Source organism: Aethalodelphis obliquidens, unplaced genomic scaffold, assembly GCF_003676395.1.
Source record: "Aethalodelphis obliquidens isolate GAN/ISIS:26980383/991018 unplaced genomic scaffold, ASM367639v1 scaffold118, whole genome shotgun sequence".
In the NCBI taxonomy this organism is placed as follows: Eukaryota; Metazoa; Chordata; class Mammalia; order Artiodactyla; family Delphinidae; genus Aethalodelphis; species Aethalodelphis obliquidens.
This window is the reverse complement of record NW_020838062.1, coordinates 2,772,320-2,784,572: the sequence shown is the minus strand read 5'-3', so window position 1 is coordinate 2,784,572 and position 12,253 is coordinate 2,772,320. Positions and strand designations below refer to the sequence as shown.

Sequence of the window (12,253 nt, the reverse complement as noted above, 5' to 3'; positions counted from 1 at the left end):
GTTAAAGTCCAGAGTCTTATTCATATGTCCTTGACTTTCCCCTCACTTCTTTTTTCTGCCCCATGATCCCACACTGCATCGGCGTTGTGTCTTCTTAGGCTCCTCTGGGCCGTGACTGTCCTCGTTTTTGGTGTTGTGGTGAAGGTCCTGCAGGACCCCTCAGGGTTTTTCTGGTGTTTTCTGTCATGAGTAGACAGGGTGATGCTTACTGAGAGGAGGACCACGGAGGCGAAGTGCCCTTCTCATCACATCCCAGCAAGACTCCGTGCTTTGAACACGACTCCCACTGTCCGTGTCGACCTGGGTCACCTGGCTGAGGTCCTGTTTGTTCACCAGGTGTCTCCACTTTGAATTTAATCTTCCCCCTTCCCATCCTGTCCTCTTGGGAACAAAGTCACTAGCCATGGCCCACGCCTGAGGAGCCATTGAGAAAAACAGGATCCGACAAAAACTGGTTAGAGCCAGTTAGGCCCAAGATGGTGGAAGACTCACTTCCAGTAGACCTCGAGCCTCATTGTAATGCATTAACATGCTAAATGACACCCCACAGGTGCCACGACAGTTCCCAGGTTGACCATAAAAGGCCAAAAAGAGGGCGATGGCCCAGTTCCTGTTGCTCTCCACCCCTTCTCCAGAATAGTTGGGACAACCCTCCCACTCCCAAAGAGCTCCCCACTAAGATGCATATTAGATAGCTGGGGAAAATGTAGACAGGATGGTTTAAGAAAAATAATTAATTTTCTTTTGCAATATTGCATGGCCCCGTACAAACTAGGGGACCAAGAGATCTGGCCAGAAAATGGGTCATTGAATGACAATACCGTCTTGCAGCTGGACCTGTTCTGTAAAGGAAAGGTAGATGGGGTGGGAGTCCCATATGTTCAAATGTTCATGACCCTGTTCTAAGATCCAGGTCTAAAGAACTCCCGCCGGGTGTGCCTGGCTCACATCCCTTCAAAGTGCCTTCTTCCCCCACGGGAGCCTGATGTTTTAGGTGATGCCCTTATGAGACCACCTCCCCGAGGTCCACAACCAGGAACTCCTACCCGGCCCCCCCCACCAATTCTGAGGAGGGACAGTCTTCCAGCCTGTTTACCCCTAACGCCACATCTGGACAGCTATGGGACCCCAAACACCCCTGAATCAGCCCACGGATTTGGCCTTTGGAGTATTCAACAATAGAGATAAGGTTGAAGAGGTAAAAAGGATTCAGCGAAAAGCACAGTTATTGGCGGCAGCCCTAACCCCTGCACCACCTCAGGGTTACCCTCCCTTACAGAAGCCCATGACGGGGACAGGATCCAGGAAGCCTGGATCAGGGCCACTGTCTCGCCAGGAAAGGATCTGTTTTAAGTGTGGCCAAGACGGCCACTGGAAGGACAAATGCTCCCTGTATGGGAAAAGTCCACTGGGATCCTGCCTGACATGCAAACGAGAGGGCCACCGGAAGTGGGACCACCCCCAGTCCCGATGGGGACTCTGAGCCCCCAAACCAATGATGGCCGAGAGGACCTAAGACTGTTGGGGCCCGGGACCCTCCCTGGCTCCCCAAGGACACCTGGTCCTTTCTCTGGAGGAGCTGAAAGTGAGCGGGCCCTGTGGGGCTCCCGGGCACGGAGGCACTTTTGTCCCCCGTTTCTTGTAGGCAAGAGTCCAGCCTCCGTGACCTTCCCTGGGTTCCAAAGGGCAGAGCTGAACAGTTGCTGATCAAGGGAGAAGCGGCCAAGAAACCACCTGAGACGAGATTAAAGGGACCCGAGAAGCTCCTCCAGATCAGGACACACCACCTGAGGCAAGATTAAGGGAGTGAAAGCCCTACGCACACCCCGATCTTGTCAGGAACCCTGACTTTGAACCGTTGTTATAAAACCCCTCCTCAAATCCTCGTGGGCGGGGGACACATAGCTTTTCGAGGCAGGAGCCCGCTGTGCCCCCCTTTGTCTGGCAGAGCAGTAAAGCTCTCCTTTTCTACTTCCCCCAAAACTCTGTCTCTCCAAGATTTGATTGGGCACCGGTGCACAGAGACCGAGCTTTCGGTAAAGAGCCTCTGGTGACCTTGACGCGGACGGTAGGAAGGTTATTTTCTTACCAGCTATGGGGGCCGCCTAGTCTGTGCTGACTGATGGCTCAGGCCCCGCGTCCTTCCAATCGTGTATGATAAGACCAAGCAATTCAGCGTGCCCCCCCGCAGCTGCTTGCTAGGAAGTGGGACCTTCACACATCAGCTCTGCTCATGCCTGAGTGCCCCGTCCCTCAGTGCCCCGTCCCTGAGTGCCCCGTCCCTGAGTGCCCCGTCTCTCAGTGCCCCGTCCCTCAGTGCCCCGTCCCTCAGTGCCCCGTCCCTTAGTGCCCCGTCCCTCAGTGCCCCGTCCCTCAGTGCCCCGTCCCCCTGCTGGGAAGGAACTTGCTCACTGAATTCCAGACAATAGTCCAAGCTGGAGACCCTCACGGAGAAGGCACCCGCCAAGAAAAATGATTGCTCTTGCCCGTGGGAGCCTGCCTCAATCCCAAGCCAGAGGGGGTCTCCCCTCCACCCCAGGTTGTTTCTCAAGTGAACCCCGCTGCCTGGGACGCAGAGGTCCCTGGCGGAGCTGCTCTCGTCAGGCTACCTTTAGAAATGGGACCACGTGAAGCTGTAGGCCAGCCTCGAGGGCCACGATCAGAGAGCTTCTTAAACCCAGGGAGGATCCTCAAAAGTGTTTATAAATAAATTACCAAAATGGGAGGCCACTGGTCTGACTAAACTAACCATCGCTGATAGGAATTTGGGGTGAAGGAGGCCTTCTCCCCTAAGCTAGATGAGGGCAAGTAAAACATTCCAACATAGGTGAATGAGGTGAATGAGTGTGTCAGTCTTTTGATATCACTGAGGTGGCCACTCAATTCTTTGAGGAAAAAAAAACCTCCTTGTTTTATAACTCTAGTCTGTACAGGATCAGAGGTGGAGCTCCAGAAAGAATCCACATCCCACCAGCCTTTACCACTCCTCAAACCTCCCCTCCTTATCTTAAGAGGCTTGTAAGTACGGAGGGAAAACAATTTTTTTTTCTGGCCTTAAGGGAACAAAGTCATCCTAGAAGGAACTTGCCTTTTGCTCCTCAGGCCTTTGAGATACAAATGCTCTACCTGTTCTTCTCCAGGAGCCCATAGCTCTGCCATCTCTTTAAAATGCACATTTTGAGCAGCAGAAACGAACACATTCACCTAATGAAGGACATCTTGGTTGCTCCAGTTTTTGCCCATTCTGAAAAAGCTGCTATGAACATTTTGTGCTCGTTTTTCTGTGGACATAAAATTTCAAATCCTTTGAGTAAAATACCAAGGAGCGCGGTTGCTGTATGGTAAGAGTATGTTTAGTTTTGTAAGAAACAGCCAAACTGGCCGCACCATTTTGCATTCCCTCCAGCAATGAATGAGAGTTCCCGTAGCTCCACATCCTCGCCAGCATTTGGTGTTGTCAGTGGTCCAGATTTTGGCCATTCTCAGAGGTGTGTAGTGGTGTCTCATCGTTGTTTTAATTTGCAATTCCCTAATGACATATGATGTTAAACCTCTTTTCATATGCTTATTTGCTCTCTGTATTTCTTCTTTGGTCAGGTATCTGTTCAGATCTTTGGCCCCCTTTTTAAAAAAATTTTTTTTTGAATTTTATTTTATTTATTTTTTTATACAACAGGTTCTTATTAGTTATCCATTTTATACGTATTAGTGCATATATGTCAATCCCAATCTCCCAATTCATCCGACCACCAGCCCCCCTCCGCCACTCTCATGCCTTGGTGTCCGTACATTTGTTCTCTACATCTGTGTCTCTATTTCTGCCCTGCAAACCAGTTCATCTGTACCATTTTTCTAGGTTCCACATATATGCATTAATACACGATATTTGTTTTTCTCTTTCTGACTTACTTCACTCTGTATGACAGTCTCTAGACCCATCCACGTCTCTACAAATGACCCAATTTTGTTCCTTTTTATGGCTGAGTAATATTCCATTGTATATATGTACCACATCATCTTTATCCATTCATCTGTCGATGGGCATTTAGGTTGCTTCCATGACCTGGCTATTGTAAATAGTGCTGCAATGAACACTGGGGTGCATGTGTCTTTTTGAATTATGGTTTTCTCTGAGTATATGCCCAGTAGTGGGATTGCTGGGTTGTATGGTAATTCTATTTTTAGTTTTTTAAGGAACCTCCATACTGTTCTCCATAGTGGTTGTATCAGTTTACATTCCCACCAACAGTGCAAGAGGGTTCCCTTTTCTCCACACCCTCTCCAGCATTTGTGGTTTGTAGATTTTCTGATGATGCCCATTCTAACTGGTGTGAGGTGATACCTCATTGTAGTTTCGATTTGCATTTCTGTAATAATTAGTGATGTTGGGCAGCTTTTCATGTGCTTCTTGGCCATCTGTATGTCCTCTTTGGAGAAATGTCTATTTAGGTCTTCTGCCCATTTTTGGATTCGGTTGTTTGTTTTTTTGATATTGAGCTGCGTGAACTGCTTGTATATTTTGGAGATTAATCCTTTGTCCGTTGCTTCATTTGCAGATATTTTCTCCCATTCTGAGGGTTGTCTTTTCGTCTTGTTTGTAGTTTCCTTTGCTTTGCAAAAGCTTTTAAGTTACATTAGGTCCCATTTTTTTATTTTTGTTTTTATTTCCATTACTCTAGGAGGGGGATCAAAAAAGGTCTTGCTGTGATTTATGTCATAGAGTGTTCTGCCCGTGTTTTCCTCTAAGAGTTTTATAGTGTCCGGTCTTAAATTTAGGTCTTTAATCCACTTTGAGTTTATTTTTGTTCATGGTGTTAGGGAGTGTTCTAATTTCATTCTTTTACATGTAGCTGTCCAGTTTTCCCAGCACCACTTATTGAAGAGGCTGTCTTTTCTCCATTGTATATTCGTGCCTCCTTTATCAAAGGTAAGGTGACCATATGTGCGTGGGTTTACCTCTGGGCTTTCTATCCTGTCCCATTTATCTGTATTTCTGTTTTTGTGCCAGTACCATATTGTCTTGATTACTGTAGCTTTGTAGTATAGTCTGAAGTCAGGGAGTCTGATTCCTCCAGCTCCGTTTTTTTCCCTCAAGACTGCTTTGGCTATTTGGGGTCTTTTGTGTCTCCACACAAATTTTAAGATATTTTGTTCTAGTTCTGTAAAAAAATGCCACTGGTAATTTGATAGAGATTGCATGAAATCTGTAGATTGCTTTGGGTAGTATAGTCATTTTCAGAATATTGATTCTTCCAATCCAAGAACATGGTATATCTCTCCATCTGTTTGTGTCATCTTTGATTTCTTTCATCAGTGTCTTATAGTTTTCTGCATACAGGTCTTTTACCTCCTTAGGTAGGTTTATTCCTAGGTATTTTATTCTTTTTGTTGCAATGGTGAATGGGATTGTTTCCTTAATTTCTCTTTCTGATCTTTTGTTGTTAGTGTATAGGAATGCAAGTGATTTCTGTGCATTAATTTTGTATCCTGCAACTTTACCAAATTCATTGATTAGCTCTAGTAGTTTTCTGGTGGCATCTTTAGGATTTTCTATGTATAGTATCATGTCATCTGCAAACCGTGACAGTTTTACTTCTTCTTTTCCAATTTGTATTCCTTTTAGTTCTTTTTCTTCTCTGATTGCTTTGGCCCATTTTTAAATTGGGTTGTTTGTGTTGTTATTGAGTTTTAGGAATTCCTTATATAGTTTAGGTGCCAGTCCTATATCAGATATGTGTTTTGCAAAGATTTCTCCCCAAGCTGTGGCTTGTCTTCTCATTCTCTCTCGTTTTCTCTCATTCTCTTAACAGTGTTGTTTACAGAGCTAACATGTCACATTGTGATACAGTCCAATTTATCATTTCTTCTTTAATGGACCATGCTTTTCATATTGCATCCCCAAACTCATCACCAAGCCCAAGGTAAGACAGATTTTCTCCTATGTTTTCTTCTAGAAGTTTGGCATTTTACATTTAGGTCTGTGATCCACTTTGCGTTCATTTTTCTGTAAGGCATCCCCTGAAAGGATTTTGAAAAGCTCTGCATCCACCACCCTCTAACACACACACATGTGTTTTTTGAAGTTGACATCTACAGTATTTCAACGGCTGTTTCAACAGTCGTGAAGGGTGTCATTTCCAGTGTATTGTAAATACTGATTTAAAACAAAAACTGTGAGATCACTTTTGACGCTTCCACTTCCTGGTTTCGAGGCCACAGGCTCACTTTGGAAGTGGGTCCTTTTCCTCCTGCCTCCACTTTCCATCTGCTGCCCCCCAGAGCAGTCTCCTTTGCTGTCCTTCTCCACGTGGGAAGCCTTTTATTACTCATGCATCATCGTACTTCTCCAAAACACCAATTACATTTCTTGTTAGGACCTGTGACCACAGGGCAGTGGATTCGACATGTGGATGCATAATTATGAAACAAGCAAATAAGATGGGGCTTTGGTTTGTGTCAATTTGTCCAAGTGTCCATAAACAAATAGGACTTACCGCCAGCATGAGATGGGGTTCACTGTCGGTTCCATTCCTATCTTTTTTTCTCTTTTAGATGTAAGATCTAGGAAACCCTGTTCACAGATTTGAGCAGTTGGGAGTGGGGCCCATGCTTCCGAGTGCTGAGGCCCCTGGAGCCTTCTCGAAGGAACTGGGAGGGGTGGTTGGGAAAGGGAACCTGAGGGGGCCTTCTCAGACCCGCCATTTTGAACAGAGGACATGTAGGAGCTGAGGTCTGGAGAGATGATTTTTAAAAACCTTTGCCTGCCCCGTAGACCCTCTTGAAGACTTTGTGTCAGGCCGGGGGCCTATAGACCCCTGCAAAGATAGAGCCAGCAGGTTACTCCCGGGCCCTGAGATTCCATGGAGCCCCTCCAACAGTGGCCTGTGTGGATGTACTCTTGGTAACAGCCAGGACACCTGTTGCCCCCATCCTTGGTGGGACCTGGACTCCCTGGGAGGGGCGCCAGAACCGAGATGAGACTGGATGGGACAAATCCACTAATTGTTGGATGAAGGATTGGATTCATTCACCAAGCACTTATTTCCTGAGTGATTCTCCTGGGCCAAGTTGACAGAGACACTCTCTGGGAGTGGATGCTTTGCTGAGGAAGACAAGCCAAAGAAGGTGATTTTGCAGAGGTGCAGGCTCTTCAGACAGGGCAGGCGGGGTGATTACTATATAGAATGTGTTGGAGGGGGACAGCTGAGGCCTCTTTGAAGAGGTGACATTTGAGTTGAGACCTGATGGAGTGAGGGAGCAAGCCAAACAGATACCTGAGTGAAGAGTGTTCCAGGCAGAGAGGCAGTGAGTGCAAAGGCCCTGGGGCGGGTGCATGTGTGGTGTGCTTGAGGACCAGTTAAGAAGCCAGTGTGGCTGGAGCTGCTTGAGCAAGGGGGGGGGAGTGGGTGGAGAGGGGCCAAAGCAATGATGGGGAAGAGGGACCAATCACGCAGAACTCTTAAGCCCCTGTAAGGACTCATGCTTTGGTTTGGAGTGACACGAAGAGCCGTGGGAGGGTTTGGAGCTCAGGGGTGACATGATCTCAATAAAAGGAAGCTCTGGCTGCTCGGTGGGGAAGAAACTGCCGGTTGGAGAGGTTAAGGGTGCAGGCAGAGGGCAGGGGGAGCCCAGCGAGGAGGCTTTTGCTGTCCTCCAACTGAGTGCTGATGGGGGTTCAGGCCAAGGTGGCAGAAGTGGCAGTGGCAGGGCTGGGGCTAGGGAAGGAGGCTGTTTTAGGTCAAGTGGCCTGGATGCCCTGTCTGCGGAGAGGACATTAGAGCAGAGACCCGAAGGCACCCAGAGAGCCAGGTCAACATGTGGGTGAAGAGACTTCTGTGTGGAGGACACCGGTGGTGCAAAGGCCCTGGGGCCGGCCCAGTCAGGCCGCCGGGAGGAGCTGGAGCCGGCGGGAACCCGCACGAATGACAAAGGAGCGAGGCGGGGGCGGCCGGCGCCGGCCGATTGCCTTACAAGGCGCCCTGCAGTGCCGCGGCCGCGCTCGGCCACCGCGTGCTCGGCCGCCAGCGGGCGGCGGGGGCGCGCGCGGAGGGGGGCGGGGCCGCCGGGGCGCGGGCGGGGGGCTCGGCGCGGTGGCTACTGCGCTAGGCGACGCTGCGGCTTCGCCTCGGCTCCAGGTCCGCACCCGGCGCTCCGGGGCGCGGGCGCGCGCTGGCGGGGGCGTGCAGTGTCCCGGGCCACGGCAGGCCCGGCGCACACCTGTCACGCCCGGCGCGCCCCCGGCCGGCACGCGCGCGGCTCACGCAGCTCGGGGCGCGGGAGGCCCGGGCTGCCGAGTCCCTCCCGCCGCGAGGCGCCGAGGGCTGGGCTGAGCCGGGCGGCCGCGTGGGTGGCCGTGGCGGGCGGCTGTGCGCGGGGGTCGCAGGTGCATCTAGGGCGGGTCGGTGGCCTGGGGGGCGCGTGCCTGTGGGCGCTGGGCCGTGGGTGGCAGGTCTAGGCTTGGGGGCGACCGGGGGCGCCTCTGGGCGCTGCGGATGGGAGTGAGCCTGGAGGGGCCGGGGGGGGGGGCACGGAGCCTTCTGGAAGGCGGCCAATCGCGGCTGACTAGGTTGTGTGGGGGCGGAGAGGGGGCCTCTGGGCGCTGATCGTCGTCGGGGTGCCAGGTCGCGGGGCGTCGGATCGTGGCCGTATCTGGGAGGGGGAGGAGTTTATGCGGCGGCCTCGCTGGAGGCGTCCACCTGGGAGTGCGGACCTGGACAGTGGGGGAGGGGCGAGATGTAACGGGCTGGGGGAGGGTGTGTGGGACCTGTGTTCCTGAGTGGGGCTGTGGCTGAGGCACTGCCGGATCTGGGTTTTGGGGGACGGGGCTGCCCCTCGCTCAGGGAGCTTCCCTCCACCTCTCCCTGCACCCCCAGACATGCTGCTGCTCAAGAAACAGACGGAGGACATCAGCAGCGTCTATGAGATCCGGGAGAAGCTCGGCTCGTGAGTGTGTGTGTGTGTGTGTGTGTGTGCGCGCGCGCGCGCGCGCGTGTGAGAGTGAATGTGTGTATCTGTGTGGGGGGATGGGTGGCATGGGACGGGGAGGGCTTCCCCATCTCCTTCGGCTAAGGGGGCCCTTCTCCCTCCCCGCCTCTGCTCTCGCGCCCCGCCCTCCTCCTCGCCTTTCCCCTCCCTTCCTGCCTCCCCCTCTGCCGCAGGGGCGCTTTCTCCGAGGTGGTGCTGGCCCAGGAGCGGGGCTCCTCACACCTTGTCGCCCTCAAGTGCATCCCCAAGAAGGCCCTTCGAGGCAAGGAGGCCCTGGTGGAGAACGAGATCGCGGTGCTCCGCAGGTGTGCGCCTCGCAGTGGCTGGGAGCCTCCTGGGGTGGAGCGCCCTGCCTCCTCCGTGTCCCCAGAAAGGCCTGGCCGGGGGCTCTGCCTTGCTGGACCGGCAGGGGCGGCCCATGGTAGGGTAGGGGGCAGGGGCGGGAGGAAGACAAGAGGGTGAAGGGCTTCCCTGGGGGTCCAGAGGGGGCCGTGGCGGCCCGTAAGGGGCTTTTTCTTGCCGTTGCAGGGTCAGCCACCCCAACATCGTGGCTCTGGAGGACGTCCACGAGAGCCCTTCCCACCTCTATCTGGCCATGGAGCTGTGAGGAGGGCGGGGTCAGGCGGGGGTGGGCGGGGCCGGGGGGCCGGGTCAGCTGAGCCCCTGCCCCCCCAGGGTGACGGGGGGCGAGCTGTTCGATCGCATCATGGAGCGCGGCTCGTACACGGAGAAGGACGCCAGCCACCTGGTGGGGCAGGTCCTTGGTGCCGTCTCCTACCTGCACAGCCTGGGCATCGTGCACCGAGACCTCAAGGTGCCTCTGCCCTCCTGCCCGCCCACCCAGGCCTTGCCCCGCGTCCCTGTGCACCACGGGTCTGGGGGACTTGCGGGCGCCCAGCCCCGGGGACCACGCCACGGCTGAGCCGGTGTTCTCTCTGACATCGGTGTGTCACAGCCTGAAAACCTCCTCTATGCCACGCCCTTCGAGGACTCCAAGATCATGGTCTCTGACTTTGGCCTCTCCAAAATCCAGGCTGGCAACATGCTAGGCACCGCCTGTGGGACCCCGGGCTATGTGGGTAAGTGAGGGGGGCGCCCCGAGGCTCGCCAGGGGCCGGGGTACCCTGTGGGAGCCGAGGTGCCAGGGGCAGGGCAGGCGGTGGGCCACTCCTGGGGTGCACTAGGCTGAGCCCGGCAGCACTGAAGGCGTGCTGTGCGTGTGCGCGGGCGTGCGTCTGTCTGTCTCTGGCCCCCAGCCCCGGAGCTCTTGGAGCAGAAACCCTACGGGAAGGCCGTAGATGTGTGGGCCCTGGGTGTCATCTCCTACATCCTGTGAGTGACCACTGGGAAGGCTCTTCTTCTGCCTGCCTGCCCCCTGCTGGGTCGGGGAGGTTTGGACAGCTGGGTGATTCATCTGTGGGTGCCAGGCTGTGTGGGTACCCCCCCTTCTATGATGAGAGCGACCCCGAACTCTTCAGCCAGATCCTGAGGGCCAGCTACGAGTTTGACTCTCCCTTTTGGGATGACATCTCAGAATCAGGTGAACTTGAGGCTGACCCCAAGCTCAGGGAGCGGGGAGGGCCGTGGGGCCGTGGGGATGGGGCGGGCTGACCTGGTTTCCCTGTCCCAGCCAAAGACTTCATCCGGCACCTTCTGGAGCGAGATCCCCAGAAAAGGTTCACCTGCCAGCAGGCCTTACAGCATCTTTGGTGAGCGGGACCCCTGCTGAGCTGTCCTGGGACCAGAGGGTCCACACCCTCAGAGACCCCCACCCCTCACTGACCTTTGGCCTTGCCCTAGGATCTCCGGGGATACAGCCTTTGACAAGGACATCCTGGGCTCAGTTAGTGAGCAGATCCAGAAGAATTTTGCCCGGACCCACTGGAAGGTCAGTGTGGGGAGGGGCCTGGGGACCCGGCTCGAGGCTGCCCGCCCCGTCCGTCAGCCTCACGAGGATGGTCTGGGCCGCCAGTGGTCTTTACGGTCCTCGAAGTCTTGGGACCAGGGCCGGGACACGGCCTGACACCCCTCTCCCTGCAGCGAGCGTTCAATGCTACCTCCTTCCTGCGCCACATCCGCAAGCTGGGGCAGACCCCGGAGGGGGAGGACGCCTCGGGACGGAGGGTGATGAGCCACGGCCACCCGGGCCTCCGCACTGGCCAGCCCCCCAAGTGGTGACACCCAGGTGCGTGGGGGTGAGCCCTGCGCCCGCGGGGACCTGGCTCCTCGCTGAGCTCAGGGGGTGGCAGGCCCCGTGTGGCCAAGAGCTCAGCAGGGTGGGCCCCACAGAGTAGCGGGCTGAGGGCGGAGAGCACCGAAAGAGGGGAGGAGCCGGGGTCCCCAAGAAGTGGATGAGACAGAGAGGTGGGGGGCAGGCCGTGCCGCTGGCGTGAGGGTCCTCGAGGGGCCCAGTGAGCACCTCTGCTGAGAGCCTGGGCCGGGAGCAGGGGGTGCAGGGCAGGCCAGGGGCGCCTCCTGACTGCCCCCTTCCCTGTGCTTCTCTCTTCTTCTCCACCCCAGGCTGAGCGCACGGACCCCCAGACTCCCTTCCAATGGACCCTTTCAGTCCCCCCCACCTCCCCCTCCCGCCCCAGGGCACCTCTGCGGTAGAGCTTGAGCCCTGTGGGTGTGGTGCAGGGCACTGGGGTGGGCGCTGTTGGGGCACGTCCACAGATTTCCCTCCCCTGTCGCTGCCACACCCCGTCTAGAGACCAAGAGGCCCAGGGGCTGTCCTTCCCATGCTGTTCTGTGCTTTGCTGACTGTGGGTGGTCCTGCTTGTGTCGTGGCCCTCCAGCCTCCCTCCAGTCTTCCCCAAATCAATAAAGACAGACAGAGCAATGGGCAGTGGTGAGCTGGGGGGAGGGATGAGGGCTGGGAAGGAAACCAAGGAGGCAGGCCACCTCGCCCGTCACCACCCGAACTTCTGCTCCCCCCATCACAGCAGACAAGCTCCGGGTTGTCCAAGAACTTCCTGTCCCCACTCCCCGACGTGCCGGCAAGAGGCAGCCGAGCTGGCCAGCTCTGCCACCCTCGAGGTTGGCCTGCGTGTGGCTCTGGGGCCCTGGGCCGGGCTCAGGGGCGAGTGGAGCCCCGGGTGCTGTAGCCAGGAGGGCAACCAGAGTTCCGGGCTGTCTTCACCCCCCTCCCCGCCCCCGCTCCGTCTCCCTTCCTTCCCCTGCTTCCCGTGGCCGTGGCCGGACAGAGCATTCCCAGAGCACGCCTTGCACCGAAAGGCTCTGCAGCCCGTTCTCTGAGGCTGGAGGAGGG

At 55.2% G+C, this 12,253-nt stretch overlaps 1 protein-coding gene across 2 annotated transcripts; it reads left to right on the top strand.

Annotated features, from left to right (window-relative positions):
• Window positions 1-8,626: 8,626 nt before the first annotated feature.
• On the top strand, window positions 8,627-11,816 carry PNCK (pregnancy up-regulated nonubiquitous CaM kinase). Of its 2 annotated transcripts, none has more exons than XM_027098052.1 (11): window positions 8,627-8,943; window positions 9,159-9,290; window positions 9,514-9,588; window positions 9,661-9,799; window positions 10,019-10,064; window positions 10,242-10,317; window positions 10,413-10,525; window positions 10,616-10,694; window positions 10,786-10,873; window positions 11,026-11,170; window positions 11,506-11,816. In XM_027098052.1, the coding sequence occupies exons 1-10, from the start codon at window positions 8,876-8,878 to the stop codon at window positions 11,161-11,163; spliced, it is 954 nt and encodes a 317-aa protein (XP_026953853.1). In that variant the 5' UTR covers window positions 8,627-8,875; the 3' UTR covers window positions 11,164-11,170; window positions 11,506-11,816. The 2 variants fall into 2 exon arrangements, with proteins under 2 accessions (XP_026953853.1, XP_026953852.1); XM_027098051.1 differs by having other exon boundaries at window positions 8,628-8,943; window positions 9,941-10,064.
• The last annotated feature ends 437 nt before the right edge of the window (window positions 11,817-12,253 follow it).

Excerpts from the sequence above, each read along its gene's own strand:
- PNCK (XM_027098051.1), top strand. The coding sequence starts at position 8,876 with ATGCTGCTGCTCAAGAAACAGACGGAGGACATCAGCAGCGTCTATGAG. Across the intron at positions 9,291-9,513 it reads GAGATCGCGGTGCTCCGCAG|GGTCAGCCACCCCAACATCG; the intron begins GTGTGCGCCTCG and ends TTGCCGTTGCAG. Across the intron at positions 10,874-11,025 it reads TTGCCCGGACCCACTGGAAG|CGAGCGTTCAATGCTACCTC; the intron begins GTCAGTGTGGGG and ends CTCTCCCTGCAG.